Source organism: Oreochromis aureus, linkage group 22 (genome assembly GCF_013358895.1).
Source record: "Oreochromis aureus strain Israel breed Guangdong linkage group 22, ZZ_aureus, whole genome shotgun sequence".
NCBI classification, from domain to species: Eukaryota; Metazoa; Chordata; class Actinopteri; order Cichliformes; family Cichlidae; genus Oreochromis; species Oreochromis aureus.
In genome coordinates this window covers 30844321-30870622 of record NC_052962.1, presented here as the reverse complement: position 1 = coordinate 30870622, position 26302 = coordinate 30844321, and the positions used below count along the sequence as shown (strand labels likewise).

The window sequence follows — 26302 nt, the reverse complement described above, 5'->3', positions numbered from 1 at the left end:
AAAGCGTCTGAGGCTGTCTGATTCACAGTTCATTGATTGTCCAACGAGCTAATGTCCCAAAATGTACTTCTTAAAGCACCAAAGGATGGACATGAATCAAACCCTGAATCTTTCTGAAGTGTTATGAGTCCCTATTTTAAAGCTGTGTAACTGCTCTTGCTTGAAAGTTGCTGATGTCTTGAAGATGTACGCAAGTTGTTCTTTGGTGTTAATGCAGGACGATATACTAGTCGTAGCAAAAGTGAAGCCGATCTCACTTCAAATTCATCGCATATGAATGCTTGTTTACAGTTCCTTAATGCCACATTTTAAAGCGCTCGCAAAACGTTACTGCCATTATTTACGGACAGTTAGTATATTTTAACCCCAATCTATGATAGTTTCCTAAACAAAATGAGGAGTTTTGGTGACTAAATGTAACCAAACAGTGAGCTAAAACCAACTGAACCAGCCATGCTTTCCTTATCTGGACGTATGTGTCACTCTTTGCCACAGCAATAGTTTCTAAGTACCAACATCAAAGGCTATATTGTGCATGTTTCTCTGAAGCCAGCTGTTTCTGACACAACAGCAGTATTTCGATGCACTAGTTTCATTTGGCATGTATGGAAAGCGGTGAAACTGGCAGCTGGAACAAAGCATCCATGAAAACTGGAAGAAGTGAAGTTTGGTCAAGCAAAGTTAAACTGGACTTAAAGTGTACCCCCATTACAAGTTACCGAGAAAAAAAAATACAAGAAAGGCTTGATTGCAGTGATTGCCATTAAAAAAGGTAAGCTCCAAAATATTAGGTTAAGCCTCCTGGATTTTTCTTCCCGGCCCCTTTCATTATTTAAAATAATGTTATGTTAAAATCAAGCGAAAGCTCTCTCGACAATTGAATAATGACATGTGGAACCCAATTATTTTTTTCACTTTTAACTTATTTCTGTGAAAATTCTGATTATTGGCCATAGTAACAAAACTGCAAAGGTCATGTGCTGAAAACACCTTTTCCTGCTTGTAAATGAAACCACTATGAATCATTGTGTGTGTGTGTACATCAAATACACACACACTTTATTCTCTCATAGGTTACATATTCTCACTCTAAGATCCTATTTTATTGCACTGTTTCCACTTTGCTCTCTTCCCTGTGTGTTGATGTGGTTTCTGTACATGCAGCTCAACAAGCCATCAGAGCCTCCCACAGCCACAGAGACAGCGCCTCTCAGCCCAGGAGAGGTTTACTACGAGCCCACAGGGAGAGAGCCTGTCACTGTAACTATAACACACATAAATATGCACACACACACACAAACACGCTCGCAGATACAAAAGCATGTTTTGCTCACTGACACATGAGCCACACTTCAGCCACAGTGGGCTCCATATCTGTTTGGACAGCTACACACTGTTGTGGGGACCTCATGGTGTTTTCACTTTGTACCAATCAATCAACTGTTATTAATATTAAGCTGTGAATAATTGCTTGAACTTCATAAAATGGTATTCTAATTAAATGTAAAAATGAAAGTCTTCACAACTTCCTGTGTTATCCCATAATCCCTCTGGTATGTAAATGAGTTGTGATAATTACTTAAGAGACATTCTGTAGTCTTCAGGTCAACTGATTTACATATATTATTAACAATCACATACAGTTAATTCCAAAAGTATTGAGACCTCTTTGCTTTCTGCACACTTTACTGGACTGTAGGTTTAATTTCAAATGGATAAAAATTGTGCTTTTAGTCTACGCTTAATATAACAATAATCAAGTAAAAACATGCATTTATGTAAAGTACTCATACCTTTAATTCAGTGTAGAAGCCCCTTTGGCAGAAGCCTTGAGTTTTCCTGTGACTGTAGACGCTTGCACACATGGATTTAGGCGGTTCATCGTGGCAGATCCATTTCCACACTGAATGGAAAGCAGATGTTAAACATCAGTTCTTCCACAGTTTGGGAGCAGGAGGGGTTAAGTTTGGTCTTTGCCTGGATCACTTAATGAAAGTTAGAGATTCACACGTGTAGCAAAACTTACAATATACTGGTGTGATTGTTGGGGTGAAACATCACCCCAGTCTCAGGCCAAGCGCACTCTTTAAAATGTTTTCTTCAAGGACTTTTCTGTGTTTGGCTCCATTCATCTTTCTCTTTTCAACCCTCTATTTCTGCCCAAAAAGTTCAATATTTGCCTCATCAGATGCTTTCAGAGTGCATTAAATGCCATTTGGCAAACTCTGAGGAGGCCGCCATGTGCCTTTTAGTCCAGAGTGGCTTCTGTCTGGCTGTTCCACCTCTAAGGTCTAATTAATGAACTGCTTTCCAGCATGTTCTCCTGCATCTGCAGAGCAATTGTGGAGCCAAAGGTTACACAGTGTTTTCTATTATAAAAGATGGGCCAGTTCCATTAACATCTTTATGGGAGGCAGGGAAACGTTGTGCATTTTTTAAGGTGGACCCTCCCACAGCCAATGACATCAGTGGATGCAGCTTTGGGATCACTGATAGCACAGTACTGATTCTACACCAACACGTTCGTCTGTAAAAACCTCCTCACATGTTGGTTTTTGCAGTGTGACTTGTGGGATCTCACATTCAAGAATTGTACCTAAACTATATCCATTCAATTCTATTTACCCTAGGTGGAACCCAATCAGGTTTTTAAGGATTAATTACAGCAAAAATTAATTACAGGATACATGATCCCACCAAGTACATCATGGACATCATGGACGTCCATGATGTTGTTTTCTGAGTTAAATCTGGTCAGTTTGGGCCTTTAAATAAATGTCGATTTATACTGAGTTTGATTGCAAAGTTGCACGTAAAAAGTTGCACATTAGAAATAATTCTAAACCGTTTTCTTGATGTCCTGCTAACAAACTGAAAGGACTTAGGTAGAGGATCATTAGGGGGTCCATTGTCCCTCTTGGGGGGGACACTCAGACAGGGTTTAAATCTGGGACTCTCCACCATTTGACTCTAGAACTGAAGAAGCTTCTCTGATGAGAGATGAAACATCTTCAAGCAACTCAAAGCAGTCCAGATGCTTTTCTTTCCAAGCTCCTTAGACTACGAGGACCTAGATGACTGAGAACCTTCACAGACATATCCTGAAAGGACAGCTTTTCATCTTTTACCATTTTAACAGTTGTTGTTTAGTTATGTAGCAACACTCTTAAACAAACATCATTTCACCTGAGCACAGTTTGCATTAGACGACAGCGAGGGTCTGAATTCTTTGTTGTCACAGATTATTACCTCCACTAAGGAGGCTGTATTTTGGTAGAATTTGCCTGCTGTCTTTTCCGTCTGTAAACTCGATAGCTCAAAAAGTTTTGGATGAATTCTGATAAAGCTTTGTAGGTTTGCAGAGTGTGGTCATGTTAACAATCTATTGAAATGTGGCTTATTGAATGAAAGTTGACAAAAAACCTTATAACTGATTTTTAATGCACTATAGAGTTAAAGTATGTAGATACAGTACCGCCCAGAGTGAGCTGCCTTGGTGGAGGTCTATATCTCATAGTGGTAAAAAACAAAGTCTGCAATACAGTAAAGTGTGCAAAAGCTGAAAGGATCTGAGTGCTTTTCTGAATCCACTGTTTACATAATATCACCTTATAATAATTATAATATTAACTGATAAAGTATGGGATAGTAAGCCTGTTTATGTGATTACTTTGCAGAACCTGGATGATGAGACCACCGGAGCCCTGAACGGCAGAGCCCCTCCAGTCAAATACGACAACGAGCGCAAAGATCATGCAGCAGACGGTCACCATAGCAATGATTTGGATTCTTCCAATCACGAGGTGCCGGCTGCCAACATTTCTCGTGGCGAAAGCTTTGTTTCTCCTGCCATGTATGTGTAGCCTTGACAACCGGAACACCACGTCACAGGCATACGGGCAAATTCCAGGTCACGTTATTTAGCATGAAAAGTAAAGGCAAGCACACGTTTCCGCCATTTTTCTTGTAAACATTTACAAATTTTAAAGTTTTAGTCCACACATGATGAATGTTTTCAATTTATTTTTATTTACCATTTTTATTTAGTGGGTGTTATGGGTTTAAATATCTTTTCACTTAATATAAATAGTTTTGTTTTGGGGGTTTTTTTGTTTTTATCTGTCGTAATGGTACTTGAGACAACAAAGAATTAGGTCAGATAAAGTAAAAACAGCCTGTTTTTTATTATTTTTATTTTTTAACCTCTGCCAACTGGAGCCAACTGGAGCATCTTGCCATTAGCTTTCAGAAAACCTAGAGCTACAATACAAAACATCATGACAGACACACACGCACATAGTAATCCGTGATATCAGAAAACCAGAGAGCCAGTGAAATCATATTTTACAATAATTTAAAAAGTTAATTACATGATCAATAGCTTGTGTAATGCACATGAACTGGAGTACACAGTGCCCTACTTCTGTAGTGTTAGCAGATTGTTTGACTAGCTACCAGACACAATATGCAACATCTCATGCGATGACCACACAGTCAAAAAATTCTTGTTGTATGTGAGGCTGCCAGTCCTGAGCTCTTCGGTTCACATCTGTGGAAAGTAAGTCCCCCTCTAAGTCAAGATGAAACACCAGGGAGCGGAGTACTACAGGGGAAGTAAAACAACCACATCTGAAGTTCTTTCAAAGCACTCCTCTTTTGCCGCTGCTTGAGTTTGAATTAGACGAGGCTGAATTCAACCCCAGGAAGTCCAAAGCCTGATCATTTGGCTCTCCAGGCAGCTTCATTAATCACTCAAGACATTTGAAAACACATTTCAGTTATTTATCAAGTCCCAAAATAACTGTAAAAAAAAACCCCAACTCATTCTTGCCCAGATTACGGTCCAATAAAGAAACATTCCACTTTATTATGTTGTCAAAGAGCCTCATCTGTCCCTGCAACTGTCAGAGCGACGGGGCTGCTCGTTAGCGCTAACGAAGGGGAAGTGACATCGTTTTCAAGCTCTGTAACCTGGCAACATCACATCATTTGAAGTCCACGATTCATATTTGTTCTTGTTAATTGCGAGAGTCGGTAAGACTGTGCGCTGGGGAGTGAAGGAGACTAAAGAAAAGCACACTCACACAGGAGCGCACACACAAACAAAAAGCCTCCACCAATTTTTGCTTTCAGTCCTCTAACAAATCACACAGAGTTGAGGAAAACATCATAAGGAATGTATTACAAATGTGTAAATGCTCGGCATATATTAGAAGGATACTGCCATTACAGCCATTTTAACAGATTAGAATGGTCACACAATCCGATATATGCAGATCATTTTTCACATGCCGAAAATATGCAGTCTGCATTTTATCCAAGAGTCGACTTGAAAGGGAAAAAATGCGAAAAAGAAGGCGAGCGACAACTTTGCCTTCAGGCTGAAGCAAGAATTGGTCTTCACAGATGTCAGATGATGGTACCAAATCATGGACAGTGTAAATAGTATTGATAATATTGATGAATAATATATTGTTGGTGAAATGTGTACACATAAAAAAAACAAGTGTAAGTGTCATCAGTGCCTCTGTACAGGGGATGGAAGTTTGTTAAATGTCAAACGAGCGACTAAAAAAAGACAAAGTGTATATTACTATTTTGCTTTTCACGGGTGCATCAAGGTTGTCACTTAATACTAAAATGTTTTTGAGTATATAAAAAAATGATGTGGATTTTACTCCGTGTTCATATTACTCTGCATGGCATGATCGGTGGCTTGTTGAAACATTTTCCCAAGGCTGTTTGCAGAATAATCTTCATTTGTAAAAACATTTCTGAATGTCAGAAAAGAAAGCTGTTTTTCATTTCTGTCTCAATGCATCTGTCATGCTCATGCACAACACGAGTCCAATTTAAGTTGAGAGAGCGGGATATTTTTTTTGTTTTTATTTTTTCCTTTTTTTCTGTCTCACAACGGCTCCGCGAGCTGCCTGTTTTAGTCTCGAGCGCTAATCCTAAAATGCAGTCAGCATGGAATCGTCGTTTCTTACGGCCACTGAGCCCAGCTCACACAAAAATACGCCAACTTTTTTTTTCTTAATCTTGGGTTCTTGCTTCAGACTTTGAGCCGCACAAATCTTTCAGAGCCATCGTGTTTACTGTCAGAGGGCAGAGAAAGGCAGGCGGCTGATAAACTGCAGATTTGTCAGCAGGTATAAAAGTTAATGGAGGTGTCACGTAGACATAGATGGAAACAAAAGAGAGAGACAGGGATACAGTGGTGCATGGTGAACGTAGATTGATAGAATAATAACATAAGATTAAGGAAAAGCTGGAAGACTTGAGGGAAATTAAAACAATAAAGTAGAAAAATTCTGATCACAGCTTTCACTTTCTGCACAGTAGACGCCAGATGATATTTGTTTTGCCGACATACAGTATGACAATCATTTGTTTTCTTCATATGCACTATGCTTAGTCATTATAATAGTCCCACTTTATGCTGCTACATTATCATTTGTCCCCAAAAGAGGCATGCGTGTTTTCCAGATTATGTTTACAGTTTTCATAATGCGACAATTAGCTGAAATTAGCTGATTTGCTAGCTACTGTATAGCTAAATCGGGCCAGATGGAGGATAAAAGAGGACTTCTACAGCAGCAAATAGTGTTAAAAGTTTTTGTTGCATACCTACTTTGTCCCACTAAGATGTTTATTCTCATTAGAGGAAATGTCTGCATGCTGCATGGGCCTATTTCCATATTTTATAAGAAGAGTCGCGCCACATTAACAAGTATACGGCCTTTTGACTCGCTTATATGGTGCAGTGTCAGACAATCGTATATGATGTATTTTATAGCCCCGACACAGAACAAAACTGTCATAAAGGAAACTCAGTGTAATGGTTTGGCTTTTTTGTCGCTAAATTATTTTCACAAAATGAATGAATATTTAGTTTCCTGTGGATTTATTGTGTTTAATGCGTTAGCCAGGAGGCTGTTCTTGAGAGATTGAGCAAAAGGGAAAAGACAATCATTGGGACCCATTATATCAGAGACCAATGACTCAGCAAACCATTCAGTTATGAGTTTCGACTCTGCCGTCTCATTTAAGGATCATTCGGTTTTTCCCAGAGCCTTGCGTTTAATAGAGTTGCTTCATTGTGAGGTATCTGGAATTAGATTGTTGCCATTTCCAGGAATAGATATGAAGGTGACTCATAAAATGCAAACTGCAACAAAAAACATAATTCGGTTTACACTACAGGCTGCCAAACAGCATGGGTCCACAGTTACAAGATGGTTATCGGAGGTAAGTGCAGTGATTTTACATGGATTATCTGTCGGATAAAGGCTCTGGGTTCCTCCCCTCTGTGAGAGGTGCAGTGTTGCCTTTTGGCCCAGGTGCTTTGCTCAGTCTCCCCACTTCCTCTGTTATTAGTTCAGCTCCAGAAACACAAGCTGTGAATGCCAGTGGTAATATTGTTCAGTCTGTATCGAGTCTCTCATCCACCCTCTTTGTTTTGTTTTTCTTCTCCGATCTCTCGCTCATTCATTGTCATCACAGCTTTTTATCACGGAGCCAGACGTGCCTTCTTTATGTTATTTTTAGCTTTTCAATTCTCACATTTCTTCTCTGACAGTAGAACAGATGACGAAACGGGGAAATACACAAACACGGGATGTGTTCGACATTGATAGTGACAGTGCTAAAAAACAAAACAAAAAAAAAAAAAAACCACACTGGAGATCAAATCATCTTATGTGAGTGTTTATTGGGTTTTCTTTCTTTTATTTTGTGTATCACAGATCAATTATCATTTTGTATGCTTTTTGGGAATTCTATTGTACATGTTTTACAACTCATTGTCTTGTCAAATAAAATGTAAACCCAAAAGACAAGAAGCCTGTGTCATGATTACCTCTAACATCTTCCCAGGAGCCAGAATTATTCTGAACGTTAAAGATGTGGTGTGCCCAAAGATTGTGATTAATATCTTCAGCTAATGTTTGTCGAACATGTGGCAATGTTTGAGCTTCGGCATTGAACATTTTGCAAAATCGTGAAATATTTGCTAGCGACTGTTAGCAATTATTTTATATTCTTGTATTAAAAGATGGCAGTAACAAATATCATGACATCACCAGGAGTGTTGAAACCTCAATGTTAGCATTTTGGCTAAGTCAAAGGGGATCATGTGGTTAAAGTTACCAGCTAGTGCTAGCAAGCTTGGTTAGCAAGCTGCGTTCATAAATGCTACAGCTGCTAATTAGTCTACTAACATAAACTTAACACTTTTTAGCATACTGATTGATAACATCTGGGCCTGTTTTCAGATTTAAAGGGAGGAAAAAGAGCCTGAATGTGTGACGTCACTCCTGCAAGACAATGAAAAAAACAAATGCACGTGGCTATATTGGTTGTGGCAGGCAGCAAGCAGTATCATGTGTGGTTTTACTTTTCAAAATGTGATGCAGTTCTCTCTGCAACCTTTGTGGTAGCCATGGTAACACATCTAATCTGAGGAAGTGAATGGTCAAATGCAAAATATGTCTAAAAGCTGAAGAGTGTACCTACTTGAAAGCCTGAAAGCCAACCTCAACAAAGGACGAGCAATTAACGTTAGCATGCCTGTTGTCGGCGTACAAGAAGTTGATCCGGTGATGATAAAACTTTTAATGAGGCATCAACAGCTTCATTGACATCTTCTTCGGGTAATTAATTAGGTAGTTGGATAAGTTGTCAGAGAAATGGGGCTCTTTTCACTGTTTTGTTTGATGTTTTAATTTAGCACTTCCTTTTACACTAGCTGCAGTCCAGCTGAAGGGAAGTCAGAATTTCCCAGACTGGAATACTTCAAGTTGGATTTCCAACTGGAAAAATGGCGGCTGTGAACGTAAATGGTAGTAAAACTGTAAAACATTTAATCTGTAGTGTTGTGTCCTTGTGACCCACTAAAAACGCCAGATGCAGTCTGCTGCCGAGGCTCCGTCCAATAACGTGCTGCAACTGTGTTTTTAAATGCAAAAAACAAGCACTGTGCTGCTGTCCTAGTGATGCATGAACGACTCTGCCTTGCTAAGGAGCAAAACAAACCCTGGTCTGGTAAATGGAACACAGAAGTCGTACATCTGAAACCTTAGTACGTAGCCATAACCAATGATAGTGTAAGATTACATTTAATATTGTATAATGCAAATATGATATGACCCTGGTAGCTGGTGTGGTGTCTAAAAAGCTACCCAACCCTAAGTAACAAACTTTATTAGAATTTCTCTGCCCAAACCTGAAGCACAAACTAGTATCTCTTAAAAAAGGCAGTGGAGAGGTTCACTTCAGTGACTCCAATTAGTAGGTGTAGCCAGCCACCTGCAACTGGTTACAGACACCTTTACTGGGAAACAAAAACTGAAAGTAGCAACGAACTACAAGCCTTACCTTACACCAGCAACCAACTGTTACAGGTGATGAGCGATGAAGCTTCAGTCAACAAAAATCCGGCAGGGTCTTTCCTCTTTTCACGTCAAATTGATGTTGCTAGGAAACCAACCAGGACCCTGTACTAGGTGAACAATAACATCTTATTTGTCACAAAAGAGATAACACTTTTAGAACAACATATTTCATACAACATATCATACTATCCGGTTTGAAGCTTTGCAACCTTTCAAATGGAATTAACAGCAAACTCCTCTCAAAATAGAAACGCGCATCCCAGTTGGAGTTCACAGATTTTTGACATCTTTTGTTTTATTATCATTCTTGAAATGTTTTTATTGATTCCTTGTTCACTGTGTTGTTCTGTTGTTTTGGCTTTTTTCCTTTGTGAATGTGTTTGTTTTGGGGTTTGCCTTGAAAACTATTTTGAAACCACCTTGTTTAAAAGAAGACGTGGAAGATTAGGTTAAAATAAAAAGTGATCTCTTTTGGAAAGAAAACATCAACTTTTAAATGATTTTCATAGTTATATCTGGGTAAACTCTCTTCTGCAACCTTTCCTTATAAAAGTAGTTGCATTCCAAAGGAACACTTATTACACTTATTCATTCCCAGCTCCATATTTGTATTATTTCTGTTCTTGCAGATGTGTAGAACAATAATCACAAATAATCCTTAGGTGTCTCATGCTGCACTTTGAAGCACCCCTCAGTTCATCCTCTGTTTGGAGAAGCTAAACGGGAAGTTGCAGCTTCTCCTGTTTTAATGCTGATTAAGTGTCTCTCATAAAGAGTAATTTTAGACTGAAAGTGGATTTCTGTGCTCATGGGACAACTGTGCATCTGAATTGACCATATGGAAGATAATATCCCTTCTTACTGATAACATTGAGCAGAAAAACTGAAGACTGAAGTTTGGGGATTAGCTGTACATACACCAATCTTGTTTGAATCCCTGGTTATGTTTAATAGCAGCTTTCACTACTTTAAAAATGTATATATGAGAAAAAACAAACTGTAATATGTCCAATTTAGCAATTAACTCTAACCAAGGTGAAAATCTGCTGCAATATCTGTTAAAAGTAAGCATCAAACATTTGCACATCACAGTGTCCTTAGGCAAGATATTGAACCTCAAAGTACTCCTTGAGGCATCCATCAGTGTGTGAGTGTGTGCATCACAGGCAATAGTGTTTAAAGGCAAAGAATAAAGCGCTGCATTATTGTGTGTGAATGGGGCGAGTAGTAAAAAATGATTTAGGATTAGAAAAATGCTATTTAAGTATTTATGCCTTTAAAAAAACGGATCAAAACATTAAACTTTTAACACAAAATGAATAATCAATAACAGCTGCTTATTGTTACTAGACCTGAATGTAATGTAATATAGTAACAATCTGTATTTCAACATGGAAGACGGCAGTAGTCCAGATAAAGTGCTCACTTTCCAACAATTTATGTCAGTGTTTGTGTTTCACTTTTTTATTAACAGTTGTCATTGAGTGGAGCTGTGAGCTCTGCACCAACTTAAAAGTCATAAACAGAAAGATATTTATTAAATCTGCAGGGTGCTCTGTCTATTGGAAGGACTTTTATTTACAGAAAACTGATAAGCTGTAAGTAATCGTGTCCTGCAGCTCCATCATCAAGTAAACTAACACAGGATGTAAAATATGGCTCTTTAACTCTTATTCTCCTCTCGTCATAAGATCCTATATTCCTGTTCCCTGGCAGCAGGTCTGCACTTTATTTTAAGCTTATAGTGTGGCTTCTGCTGTGCCCTGTCAGATCAGATGAGATGAGACACACTCATTGTCAGCGAGCATTTGTTCACTTTTGTGGCTAATTAACCGTATCTTAAGTTCATCCTGGTCCCTGCTGGGCTCTGCTTTTGACAAAGATATAAAGTGAACGAGGAGAGGGTCAGGCATCAGATGTTGTTTCATTCAAATCAGACCGAGACGCACACTGTCATGTGATGGACGGTCATAATAAATTTTTAAGAGCATGGATGATGAAACCGCGAGGCCAGAGCTACTGTAGAGAGGCTTACCATTGACTTGATTTACGTTTCCCATCCAGTGATATCAGGAAATCAGTCAAAGCTGACATCTCTGGTATCTGAAGTTTGATTCTGGCACACCTTTGATGGATGATGCATCTTCACAATTTGTCTGTGACCTGAAAAATTAGACTGGATGTTATACTGGGGAGCAACAGGAAGTTTAAGGCAGGTAAATGAGCCTTATTTGATTTCGTAGTCTGAGGCTGTGTAGACAAAATGGCACAGCACAGCAGGGTCACGGCTCACGTGAGCTTATTCTTTCTGTTGTTAGGAACTGACACATTTGCTCCAATAACTGATTACAAATCTATAAAAATGTAAAGGTGTAAATGAGGCACTGTCTGGTATCCATTTATAGCTGCTTCTTCCAATAGTTTTCCCATCTGTATTGGAGTTCTGAACAACCAAAGAGAGAGACTGGTGTCACTGGTGTGTCGCTCCACCAACATTTTGTGACTTCCCTGATTTATGCTCTCCCCGTGTCAGATAATCTACATCCCTTCGTTCAGTGCATCACATCTCAATCTTTGTATCTTTTGCTTCAGTAAGTAGTCACTCGCTTAGTTTTGCCTTGTGCAAATGTAATTACACTTCAGTTTGTTTTCAGTGTCATTTTTTGTTTGATTTGTTTATTTACCTACGTGTTCTTGGCCTTTGGTTTAACGACTACAGCTCCCACAGGAGCGCTCACACTTAGCCTGGGGTCTGCATTTCAGTTTTCTTTTCAATACAAGTACCAGTGTTTTTATTTTCAAGGCACGTCTCATCTTGTACTCTTTTTTTTTTAAATTTACTTGGTTTTTATCACTTGATTTTTATTTTCACCATCTTGTGAGAAAGCTATTTGTTAGGGTTAAGAAATTGCTTGGGTCTTTTTACAACTCTGGACACATTAAACACACTCCATTTTCTACCCCATCTAAGGATGATGATATCCGAAACTATTCCCAACACAGTGAACTCTGAACTTGACAAAAACCATGAGTTAACCCAGAGTTGACCAAAAGCAAGTGAAAATAGGTCTGTTTTTAAGATGTTAACTCTTGGACAGGTATGTAAGTAGCACTGGGGGCAACACCAGAGAAAGGTTGGTACCTTTGGTAGCTTTTAAGTGAGACAAGGAGAATGGGAGGAGTTATTGGGAGGGTGGCCTAAGCGACCTGGAGGCATCTTGTGATGCTTTGTCCTTGTGCCATTCCAGTGGGTTTTATGTGTGTGATACTGGCTTTAAGCTAGGATGAGAAGTCTGTGTCAAAGTACACATTTGTACAGCAGCTAATCATCTGGCTAATCTCCGAATTTACCAGGCTTTTCCTAGAGTCTTATTTTTTTCATTCTTTTTGATTACATCAGGCTTATTTCATGAATATAAAAGTAGCAATCCTTCTCTTCATAAGCTCATTAACTAACATTAGATTTCCGTTGAAGTCTTTGTTATTTCATCTTGTATGCAGCCACATCTTATCTAACAAATTAAGGTGTTAATGATCGCTAAACAAAGACGTGTTGCATGCAACTCTACACAGCTATGTTGTGTGGTGTATGCATATCTTGAGATTTGATAGTCTGGAGTTTTGTCTTCCTTCCATAAAATCACAATTAACAGAAACCTTCGGATTTACATTTTTATGTCCGATTTGAAACATTGTTGCCACTAATGTGATTTTTCTAAATAATGCGAGTTATCTTAAAATAATGTGATAAGCGCCTCAATAGATTTGCTGTCCTTTAATTCATTTCGGTTTATAATTTTGATTAAACTTCAATTAGGCTTCATTTTATGCTAGATCTGCTTGTGCTAAATGCAGTCCGTGTTCTATAGCAACCAACTTCTGCCTGCAATTATTCACACTAATGAAACCACTTACTGCTCAGTTTTCCAATACCGGGAGTGAGGAGTAGATTTAAGAAAAAGGTGGAGGAAGAGAAATGATTGCTGAGATGAAGAGAGAGAAAAGGTCTGTGATTGAGAGTCGAGACGTGAGAATGGGAAAGTAACGAAATTGCAAGATAGAGGGATTAGTGTAAGCAGGTAGAGAGGTAGACTCAAGGAGATTAAGAGAGTCAGATAGACAAAGGGACTGTGAATCAATGAGGTAGTCAATAGCGAGTGGGAGAGATGTGATGAGAGAGAAAAATGGCATGGAGTAGGAGGAAGAAAGGGCCCCCTGTTGTGTCAAAGTCCCGCCGAGAAAAATGGCACCAGAGAAAATGAGAATCTACGGCACTCCAGAAGTGATTGAAAAAGCCTGTTTTATTTTGCCTTATCGTGGTGAACAGGTACAGATTCAGGATAATATGGTGACAGTTATTCTCCCAGGAATCCACAGGAAAAATAATAAGGCAACAGAAGCTTCGTGTTTGATTTGGGAAATTACTGAGAGCTATATAAAATAAATGCTTAATATCAGTGGGAGATTAATTACTGTGCTTAGGATGATAGACAGCCATCGTGATTGAGGTCTAAATAGAAGGAATGTAATAGTATAGCTGTGAGGAGGAACGCATGAGATTGTTATTACAGGAAGCTTTAAACAAGCAGCATCATTGGAGAATCAAAGACAGAATGACTTGCGGTATGTACTTGAAAATAATTTTGCCTGAAAGAGACTTTTTGTTCAGTGGCATTTTGAACGCCACAAGTATGGGCTGTAAGAAAACCAGTTGTTATGATGGTCTGACATTTTAAAAGTCATTTTTGAAATGTTTCTAAAAGGAATGTTTTTACAAACTCACATATCAAAAGTCTGCTGTTGAAAATATGTTCTGTGGTATTCATCTTACTCAGCTCAGGAATAACTATGGTTAAAAAAAAAGACCTAAAACTTTAAGTGTAAAATGCTGTCAGTCTAGTTCCACTGTTATTTCTTAACCCCCAATCGATCACAGCAGATGGCTGCCCCTTTTTTTCTGGCTTGTCTTCCTGTTAAAAGGACGTTTTTCCTTCTCACTGTCACTAAATGCTTGTTCATAACGTAGGGCCTTTTCCTCCAAATAAAGCATGCCTTGAGGTGACTGCTGATATGAACTGCCATTGTAGAAATAATACTAAATCGACTTAAATCTGTAGACTGCAGTAAGGAAAGCCGGAGAAACCCAAACATTCTTTGAAAGGTTTTGGTACGCGAGTGCTATTCTTTGTCATGAAATGTGGAAAAGCAACATTTGCTGCGAGCCCTTTTGTTGCTGGTTTGCATGTCAACAGCAGCACACAAATCTAATCTAATCTGTAATGTGAAGAAATGCTTAGGTCTACACCAGTGCTAGCAGCCCTGTGAGGCTGTGAGCCAAGATCTGCATACTAAGAAGCTTTTACATCTTCTGCAGGAGCAATATGAGTAAAAAAAGAAGGAACGTCGCGCTGTCAAGTACCATTACAGTACCACACAGATAGTAAGGGATTGTCTGATTGTTGGGGTTCTCTCTCTACAAATGCAAAGGTGTGGTTCTTATCTTGCATTATAAAGTGACTGTTGCTGGGAGATGGCATTACATAAACAACACAGGATGAAAACCTGCAGAGTGCAGAGCTCAAAACCAGAAGACTACATTTTATTTGAAATGTTTTGGCACAGTGGTGCTAATGTTTTTCTCTGTCGTGTAGTTAAAAAATATAAAATTACAATTATTTGTTAGATAAAGGCTGTAAATGTGATGTAGCACTCAAATCTGTAATGCTTATTATCTATAAACAGCAATAGACATCATTATTAGTTATTAGCTAGGCACACCAGTTATCAGTGCAATTCAGTTTTATTTATATAGTTCCAATTCACAAAAACTGCTGCCTATAATAAGGCAAAGAGCCTTCAGTATTACAGCAAAACCCCAACAATCAGACGAGCTGCTTTGAGCAGCACTTGGTAATGGTAGTAAAGAAGACCCACAGTTTAACAGGAAGTGGCCTCTAGCAGAACCAGGTGCAGTGAACAGCAGCTATCAGCTGTGACTGGTTATAATCACATGGGGAATGAAAAGAGGGGTCTGACCATTCAAGACCATCTACGTGAGAGGAAGGATTTAAAATTCAATTCTGGATTTAACAGGGAGCCAATGAAGAGAAGCTAATATGGGAGATATGTGAGCTCCCTCTCTCACCCCTGTTAGTTATTTGCACTGCAGCATTTTGGGTCAACCAAAGCTCCCTTTGCAGGAAGCTTTTACAATTCAATTCAAATCAATTCAAAACACTTTATTTATGCCCAAGAAGCAATTAAAAAGGCACAGAGAGCACCATACAAGACACAGACAGAATATCAAACATGCATAAATACAAAAGCATCAATATAAATAAGATCTAAAATGACCAATCACCATTCACACTAAGTGTGATAAAAGAACTGGCTGTGGGAGGGGACAAGAAAGAGCAGAATACTGGGCAGAAAAGGGGTCAGAGTTCAGATGCTGAGGCATGCAGGCCTTACATCCTGGACAGTCTATGTCTTGATGGGAGCCAATCAAACGCAGAGTGTAAGATGTGTGAGGGATCTTGGAGAATCCTGTGGGCACTTTTAATTCCCTGTTGTTCATAGAATTCAAACATAGCTCTGACAGGACTTCCAGTAATTGTACAGTCGGTCTTAATAATGGACTTTGTCCGGTTTAAACACCATTACTGAGAACCACCTGATAATAAATAATTACAGTAGTACAGTCTAGATGTAACAAATGTGAGCACTGGTTTTGCAGCATCACTCTGAGACAGGATGTTTCGTATTGTCACAATACTGACAGAACACAGTCCGACACATTTATCCAACATATCGTGATCAAAAATAAGGTTTCTCACAGAGGCCAACGTAATGCCGACCAGCATAAATATCTGGTTGGACACCATGTTTCTAAGATTTTTTTAAGGCCAAGTACAATAACTTCTAAATTTGTCTGATTTTAGAAGGAGAAAGTTACAAGTTATCCAGGCTTTTATGTCTAACTGATCGATTTGTGTCATCTGGCTTCATAGAGGAATACAACTGGGTGTGATCTGCATACAAATGAAAACATAAACAATGTTCTCTAATGATATTACCCAAGGCATCCATGTGTAACTTTTATATTAGATTATTATGTTCTGCTTTTAGTTCCCTTTTTTTAGCTTATTATCAAACAGAAGTGTACAGCCAAATAAAATACCAAATGCAAATTTGATCAGATGACAGAGACAGAAAGTCAGATGTTGGAATTTATGACTATTTATCTGTTAATCATAATTCTTTTTACAAATTTGATGAGAATCCATCCAGTATTTTCTTTAGTCCTGACCAACATGGGCCAACCGCACCAGAGGAAGAAGAGGAAGAAGAAGAGGAATGAAAGTCAGTAGCAGTAAGAAAGAAGGAATGACTGAGAGGGCAACAAGTGGAAAGGTGAACATGCAAAGAGTGAAGATAGTGAAGGTGTAAGTACCTGTGGTCAACCATCCAAAGCAACAGGCAGTGAATAAGAGAGGTGAAGAAGAGAGTGCAGGTAGCGTGAAGTCGGTGGAGATGAGTATAAGGCGTGATTTGTAGGTGTGATTTGACAGAAGGATAACAGTGAGAGTGAGATCTGCTATGATGTACAGTTTGGAGATGATGGCACTGACAAAATAATGAGAAGGCAGAGCTGAAGAGGTTAAGATTTTCACTGGGAGTGAGCAGGAGGGACATGATTAGAAAGGAGAACAGCTCAGGTTGAACAGTTTGGAGATAAAGTTAGAGATGGTTTGGACCAATGTTCCCTCTAATTTTTCATGTGTCTGAGCGAACACACAAACTCCCTGAGCGTCCCTTGGACCACTGTGAGCGACATCAGACGTGTGCACTGTGGTCACGCCAGCATCTAATCCATCCAAGTTACATGGTTTATTAAAATAATCAAATTACAGCATTTACATTTATGTTAGACTACTTTTAATTTACTGCTTTAGCCCACTTACAATGAAAATGTAAAAAAATCTAGTCATTGACCTGTGCAATATGTTAACACTATTGGAAGTAAAAATAACTTGAACTCCAATTTTGAAAACACAACTTTCATATATATATAAGAACTATAGAACTTGACTGCATGCTGAGGTGGCAACTCAGCCATTTGATTCATGTTACAGCAGCTCGTGAGTGAATGAACATGGTGCAATAAAAGTACTTTTAGAAGTACATTTTTCCAAACACTTATATTTACTTAGATTTACTTGAGTAGGGTTAGGGGTTGCAACTTCAGCATGCAGTCAAGTTCTATAGTCTTGCTAATGACCTATTTTATTCAGATGTGTTGCAGGAGGGACACGTGGAAAAGTTTCGGGACACTGGCCCTCGAGGTCTGGAGTTTGAGACCGCTGGTGTAGATGATGGACCAAGTTTTTGAGTGTAGTGAAGGAGGGCATGCAGAGGGTTGGTGTGACAGAGGAGAGTGCTAGGGATAGAGTGAGATGAAGGCAGATGATCAGCTGTGGCGACCCCGAAAGGAAGCAGAGAAAGAAGAAAACTGCCTGATGCTAGTCACTTATTATAAATGAGCTTGAATGACTGAGATTACAGTCGTGAAAGAATTGACTGTTCCTTTGTGGTTTGCTGCCACACTCAATCATTATTAAATACAAAAATATACTGTTCAAAAGATTAGTTGATATTATTCATGAGTTCCAGTCTCCACCTGTGGAGAACCTCAAGGAGGATGAAGCTGTAACGACAATGGCAAGTCTTAAAAGCCTCGGCAGTTCATTCGATTTTTAAAAAGCTGTTTATTTTCCAAGTTCTGTCCTCACAGTCCTCATAACCGAATTAGAAATTATATCAGCTGTAACGTTCCCTCTTGCTGTCTGACATTTTGTCTTTCTCAGTACTGAGGAGGTGAACGAGGAAGAAAATCCTGCTGTCTGCACAACAGCCGCTCCTCAGCAGAGATGCTATCGCCACAGGCTGCATCAGAGAAGTCCCCAGGCGGAAGGGGACACAGTCTTTATCTGAAAGTTTAAAAGTCCTCCTTATTGCTGTCTCTTCCTGCCTTTACACCTCCTCATCATGATTTACCAGGTAAAATCAATGATGGATGGTGGACTTCACTGGGATTTGTTGGTCTGGTCTATTTTATAGGGGGAAAGCAGCCAGCGCCTGTCTTTGTGCTTTAAATTTCTATTTCACAACACAGCAAGCATTACGTCTGGCATGTACCGACATCCGTGCTCATCTCAGGTGTATTTGTTTTCCTTTTCTTTGAACTTCATCTAATTACAGCTATTTGACACAGAACAACTGTTAAATGGCCTGTAAATGGTAAATGGCCTGTATTTATATAGCGCTTTACTAGTCCCTAAGGACCCCAAAGCGCTTTACATATCCAGACATCCACCCATTCACACACACATTCACACACTGGTGATGGCAAGCTACATAGTAGCCACAGCCACCCTGGGGCGCACTGACAGAGGCGAGGCTGCCGAACACTGGCGCCACCGGGCCCTCTGACCACCACCAGTAGGCAACGGGTGAAGTGTCTTGCCCAAGGACACAACGACCGAGACTGTCCAAGCTGGGGCTCGAACCGGCAACCTTCCGATTACAAGGCGAACTCCCAACTCTTGAGCCACGATCGCCCCTACCACTGTTCTGTAGTGTCTGCGTGTGTCTGCCCGTATGTAAAAATCAGGAAAACAGTTAAACTCAAATTGAATTCAGACAACCCAAACAAAGAGGCTCTTGTAAATTATAATTTAATTCAGTGGGTGCCAAGCATTTTAAATTGAATGTGTATGTGTGTACATGATAAATGCGAACTGGGAGGCTGCTGTTCTTTTTCCTCTTTGACAAATCCAGGTAGATTAGTTCTGTCTGTCTCAGCAGGAACGATGTGAAACAGTTAAGGCACAGGAACCTGTTTTAGATGCCACAACACACACACGCGCACACAAAATCACAAAAAGCGCCATGCTGACATTTAGACTCTCGGATAAAAACCACAAAATGCACCTTGTGCCCACCTCTACACATCCTTGTTCGTGCACTCTCATGTTTAACATACAAACATGTACTCCATCTACCCACAGCAGTCACGCATACACATAAAGCACACTTATTCACATTACAGAAACTGTTCCATGGATCTCCAAACACCCACATATAATCATCCCATATTGCAGAATTGACAAACACCTCTGGTTCTGGCTTTTTTCATCTTCTGCGGGAGCAATTTGAGTAAAGAAAGGAGAACAAGACCGACACGCTGTCAGGCACCATTACAGTCCCACACACAATAGACATTATTTACTGTGTATGTGCTGCTGCGCAAGCATGTGTGTGTGTGCTTGACTGTGAGTGTGTGAAAAGTGTGTAACCGCCCGTCATTCCTCTCAACAGCCATCTGTGGTAACACTGCCCCCCTGTGTCTAAGTTGAGGAACTGCAGCATAGAGCAGTCCCCACCCTGAGGCATTTCATATCTAATTATGCTGTCGAATCAAATTTGTTTAAAGTTAATATTACACTCAGGTCTCATAATGTACAAACAATGGGAACAATAACAATAACAAAAGGTGAAATGGGGGAAATGAAAACATGAATAAAACTGTCAAGAGCAATAGAATTCAAAGGGTTGCAATTAAAAATGACTGGAGTAAAATGTCGCAGATCAGATTTAGGTACGTCAAGGTCTGATGACACATCTAAAACCTAACCACACCTGTGGAGTGCCTGTCTCTGCAGAGACTGTTTTTAAATGACAGAAAAGTTATTGTTAGTTTCAGCAGGTGAGGGGAAGGTCCTTGTACAATATACAGCAAATATTAATCTATATTTGTGCCACTGAAAATGGGTTAGAGCTGCACATGTCGATGAAAATAAGAAGAAAAATAAAGGACCTATAACTCTGGAGTTTGGTTTTGTGTGAAAAACTAATGTGGAAAAATTCCAAGTGGAGGTGATGTAGCTATTCCAATGGTTGCACCCACCTTCCAGGCATTCATTATAATATACTTCACTTCCTTGGGAGATTTAATTAAAGAACAAGCTGTGAAGTACATGTGTAGTATTAAAATTGCAGGCTTGTTCCTCCAGCACCAGTTCATGCATTGATAATGCTGTGCTTCACAAACATGAGATTTAGCTAAATTAGCAGCATGGTTGTCAACTGCATTCAGCTGAAATCTAATATTAATATTTGATGAGGTGTCGAGAACTGACATTCATGGCACTCAAAAATGACTCCTACTAACTCTGGTGATCCCTGACTTCTATGTGCCGTGAGATCTGGATGTCAACACCCGATTGATCAGCCATTAGTAGCTGTTACTAGTCACACAGATGCTGGCAGACCTGTCGGTAGAGTTATGGTTTTCAAATGCTTTGCTGAAAGAACAAGAGGCACACCTGTATTCATACTTGTAGAAAATACTCTCTGTGCGATTGCCCAGTTTTCTTTTGATTGTACTGTTGAATGAAAGCACCTAGCATGACACTAGCAACAGTTTTGCTCTCAGTCCAACAAACAATCTTTCTGCCTCTGGTTCACATTCAGCATTCTCTTGTAGACTGACTGTTTCTCAGAAGGATTATTTGGTCTCCAAATGCCTTTTTAGATAGCTCAGCACAATGTTAGCATTCACCAGCTTCTACCAAGTACTCATACCTAGCACTGTCGATGTCCCGTTCCATAAGACAGGTAGCTTTTGCTAGCTGTATTAATTTCCTGTTGTCTTTAGCTGGTTGGTGTATTGTCACAGTTTGTTAATGTTTACATAAAATCCCAATGCACATCTGAACTTTCCCCCAGTTTGGCTCTGCACATCGTTTGAGAGCCACTGTTGTAGCTTCGAGGCAGGGCAGTAATTTCTGTTAGAGAGCAAGTTAGATAAAAAGTTGGTATTCTGTAGCACAGCGGCCCCCAACCTTTATTGCGCCACAAACCGGTTTGTGTCTGACAATATTTTCACGGACCGGCCTTTAAGGTGTCGCGGATAAATATAACAAAATAAAACCAGCACCGGTACCAAAAAAAAGAAGATGTATTCATAACACATGGGAAAGACCCAGGGAAACCAAGTTAATGATAAAAACAATTAAAAAAATAATGCTAAAAACCAATAAAAACTCTAATGGGGACCGCTGCTGTAGCATGTCTCCTAGAGAATGCAGATGCTATTCATAACCTGGACTTTGTGTTTTCTTTTATCTTACTTTTTGACTCTGACTTGCTATATTTTAGTTTTTTTTCTACAAGTTTTATTCACCCATTCAGACACATATTGATACAGCTTCTACAGATATTGATAAAGCAGTCATGTATTCCTGAGTCCTTTATCTCACAATCATCTGGATGCATCGGGAGCAACTCGGGGTTCAGTTTCTTGCAGAAGGATACTTTGACACGTACAAGCTACACGACAAGTGCAGGTGACCTATTTTTTTCTCGTTCTTTCTTTTCCTAATCCTAATCATGTGATTTTGTTCTCCAAACAAGTAGCTTTTATTGCTTAAAACTAAAGGAGTTTTTAGCTTAACAAAACTAAGCTGTGCATGAAAATAAAAGTAAACAGCAAGTAAAAAATATGTCAAAACAAAAGATTCATGTCTCAGGGTTCATAGTTGATTCTGTTACAGCTCTACTACCCCTTCAGCCTCCTGATACGAACTTAGGGGAGGTTTTGCCATGTAGCCACAAAAAGACACCTGTAGCTTTCATTATGCCAGAATCACTCCCACCGAATTAGGTAATAACAAAACATTTTATTACCTGCTGTTTTGTGGGTAAGCCACCTACAGCAGATATGTATGGGACTGAGAAGAACTGATGATGGCCACCAGTGTACTGATAGCATTTGCAGTGAATGCACAGTCATATTTTATATTTTGATTTTTGTTCTGATTTCAAATCGATGAAAAACGTTGGCGATCTTTTGATACATTTGTAGTACAGCCACTTCCCTCAATTGTAACTCTCTTTACTCCAAATTTCATCTTTCTGTGTTCTAATAGGACAACAAGATAGTCCTAAAATCATATATAATCTGTATAACAGTGCATTAACACCATTTATTAGGTCAGAGAGACACTTTGTAACTTTTTAACAAATGTGTCATGAGGTACAGGTTTTAAAAAAGTTTCCCAAGTTGGGAAATCTATTAACTTTAGAGGCCCAGCTGTTGATTTTTCATAGCGACATTCTTGTGCAACATTAATTATGACGTGCTGTCAGATATTCTCTGTGAATCGCTTTCATTAGGTTTCCTGAAAATCATTTAGTAAAATAACTGACAGCTTATAATTATGCCATAATATCCTGCAATTAAACTATAATTTCATCTATAAATTAATTTTCTGTCTGCTGTTTTAGAGCAAACAACAACAACGGGCCTACACACATTTACACACTTGGAAGTTCGGTGACGGGTTTCTCATTGCGGAGGTCTTTCTACGCAGTCGTTTCTGCCACCGAAGAGCCATTGCAGTCTCTTGATGCTAATTTCACTGGGTTAATTGCTCCCTTTGCTTCTTCTCCATAGCTCAAAGTTTGAATCATTAACATGGCGACAGTAATTCACATTCTGTCTGCTTGCTTGAGCCTTTACTCAGCTGTAAACCAATCAGTCAGCTGTATTTAAATGAGAGGGGAAAATGACTGTATATTTCATGAATTAGATTTTCTGCCTGAAACAGTTGCTTTAATGACTCTCTTGAGCAAGGAGTTGGTGGCGGGGGGGAATAATTCGCAATCTATGTCAAGGTTAGAAGAACATTTATATTAGTTAATTCAGCCTTGAATGAAGTAATCATATTGTGAAAAAGTAATTTAGATTACAACTAATGTATTCAGGCAGTTTCTTAGTAACAACATTGGGCGAGAGATGCACACACACACACACACACACACACACACACACACACACACACACACACACACACACACACTGTGAGTTGCTTTCATTTTAAATCTGGTTTAGGAAGCCGGGAAAGATCTTCATCATTTAATCAAAAAAATGCCTTTTAAAAGTTGAAGCAGAAAATGAAATGAATTGTAGCTGGATAACAGCCATCCTCCCTCAGCATTACCAAATCATTGTATCAGAATAGATGAACATATTATTTACTATTTTAAAAAAATCGCTCATGTCTGGCCTGAAGTTATGAAATTAATCCTATTAGTGATGATGAGTGTGACACAAGGTAAATTTAGCATGTTTGCATATGTTATGGTGTCAGGTATGATTTTGAAAATATAGAATCTAAGTTTTGCTTTTAGAGTTTACATGTTCTGACTTTAATTTTTGTAAGACAGGTGAATGTCTGTAATGAGTATATTTAATGTAGCCATAGAAAAGTTACATTAATGCAATGAAGATTGTAGCAGTGAGTTGAAATCCGTCACCTTTTAGGTCACCTTATTTTTTCCAGCACATTCGAGCTCTCATAATTATGTAGTTACAGGAAAAATGGACGGTGGTGAAACTGGAGATGGATGGTTTGATTGAGTTGAGAACCCTGCGTTGAGCTCAAGTGCCGCAGCATTTGGATGTTCCTTTCAAATTTTAGCAAAGTGAATAAAAGGTACGTTCAATTTTTTAAATGGACATTCCATATTATGCCAAAAAGAAAAGTGGTACATGCTAAACAGGCAATGAAGCCACAAACTGCAATGATTCTCAGAGATTGAGGCCCTTTTGTGTGAAATTGCAGAATTTTGGAACACATATACAGCCCCAAATGTTCTTTGATCAATATGATATGTCCAAACTATTGTACAGAACATTTGAACACCAGCTTTGTTTCAACATTTCACAGCTATAGGCTACATTCACTAGTGTTCATATATGCTATAAAGCAGCGGTCCCCAATCTTTTTCCTGCCACGGACCGGTTTATGTCTGACAGTATTTTCACGGAACAGCCTTTAAGCTGTCGCTGATAAATACAACAACAAAAAAAAAAAAACAGTACTGGTACCCAAAAAAATTATTTTCATTCATAACACACGGGAAAAGACCCAGGGAAATTGAGTTATATATATAAACGATAAAAAAATAATGATAAAAACCCTGAAAACCATACATTTCACACCCGAGCCTCAACTCTCGCAGCCCAGAACCAAACGTCTCACAGACTGGTACCGGCCCGTGGCCCGGGGGTTGGGGCCCGCTGATATAAAGTATTTGACACTGAAGGAATCATGGGTAGAAGATGAGGCTGGTATAACAATACAGGATAAAATGGAGATCTTTCTTATGTTATAACTTGTTTTGACTGGGAACCTATCTCACATGTTGATATGATTGTTTAAACTTGGAACAAAGTAGATTTTTTTGACATTTATACCCTTTAAAATTCAGAACTACAAAACAACTATGATGGTCATGGTTGTTTCTGTCATTATAACCCACAGATATCACATTGGTGCAGTTCTGCTGTGATAAATCTGATAATATTGATGGTCATTACATTACAAATAGATATCTCCTGTACTTAAGAAGTTATAACAGGTCACACACTGATGCAAAGGTCACCTTGTGTATGTGCAGGAAGTCGCTGCAGATTCAACAAAAAAGCAGCAAATGGCAACTTAGGAATGAGAATTTTCTAAAAACCTGGAAAGTCTAAACTTGATATTTTCAAAACTCTGCAAGCCATGCAATGTATATTTGATTTGGGGGCGAACTATCTCTTCATTTTAGAGGTCCAAGATGCTGTTTCAGCAGCCCTCCAGCAGAGAGAGCAGTTAGCTACAGAGTGGATGCCATAAGAGAGATGGAGAAAGGAAGAATTGTGAAAAAGGAGACAGAAGGAGAGAGAGAGTGTCACAAAGAGATAGAGGAGAGGGAGGATAAAGGTCAGGAGGAAATGGGGAGAGCTCATTCAAACCCCACCAAATACAAATGCCCCTTCAGATATGGTTGAAGGTCACAGACAGATAAACAGGAAGAATAGGGGGATTCTCCATCTCCTTGCTTTTGTCCCTGCTATCATTTGACAGATACTAGCAGTCTGTATTAACTATTCACCGCTCAACATTCAGTCTCAACATTACAGAGAGCAATCTAACCTGGGCTATAAAAGGAAATTTCTTCCCAGCCGTCCTTCCCAACATCTTTCTGCAGAGCAGCAAAGTGATGTCTCCACCTCATGATGTAAGACATTATGCAACCCATTAAACTCATATTGTTGCAAGCATATGGCACATTTGGGAATTTATGCTCTTATGCTTGCTGATGCATACTAAGTGTCTCCGGCTGGCCTTTAAAAATGCCCTTTAATTATCATGCTATTTAATCAAAGAATTTAAAGCAGCAGTCCACACTACAAGAAATAAAATGTAAAAACTGCATCTAGACTGGAGCCAACAAAAACAATATGTTGACCCTTAATTTTCGCCAGTTATATTTCCAGTAATACTCCATTTGGGGAAGTTCCAGTAGATAAGTCAAGTCTAGTCAAGTGGCTTTATTGTCATTTCAACCATTTGCAGTGGTATAGTACACAGTGAAGACCACGGTGCTACATATAACAGACAGTCAACAAAGGACTACATAAAGTGCAAGTGTGCAAAACTTGCAAAACAAAACAAAACAACACCAGACAGAACAGAATGATACAGACACAAGTGCGATAGAAAAGTGCAACAATAACAGTGGGTTGTGCAAAAGACTGAGCATTGTGCAAAAAGTAGCTTGAGATTATGCAGATAAGTGCTTGATAGATAAATAGCTTAGACTAAAACCAAGTGACATTCACTTGAGAACAGTGTATTCATACAAGCAACAGAGTTGGTGTACCGGAGCAGCCATGACCACCACAGACTACAGTCTGCATCAACAAGCTTCTAAGAAGACCACAAACATACTCACAGAACTGGAGTTACAGTTGAGGTCAGAAGTTTAAATACACTCATTGTGGGCATAAA

The 26302-nt window shown here is 39.1% G+C and overlaps 1 protein-coding gene across 2 annotated transcripts in view; it reads left to right on the top strand.

Annotated features, from left to right (window-relative positions):
• Nucleotides 1-7836, top strand: part of pvrl2l (PVR cell adhesion molecule related 2 like) — a 317496-nt gene extending 309660 nt beyond the window's left edge. For both annotated transcript variants that reach the window (XM_039605480.1, XM_039605479.1), the window contains exons 9-10: nt 1165-1260; nt 3678-7836. In XM_039605480.1, coding sequence (XP_039461414.1) covers nt 1165-1260; nt 3678-3863 — 282 coding nt within the window. In that variant the 3' untranslated portion in view covers nt 3864-7836. The remainder of the gene's footprint in view (nt 1-1164; nt 1261-3677) is intronic.
• The last annotated feature ends 18466 nt before the right edge of the window (nt 7837-26302 follow it).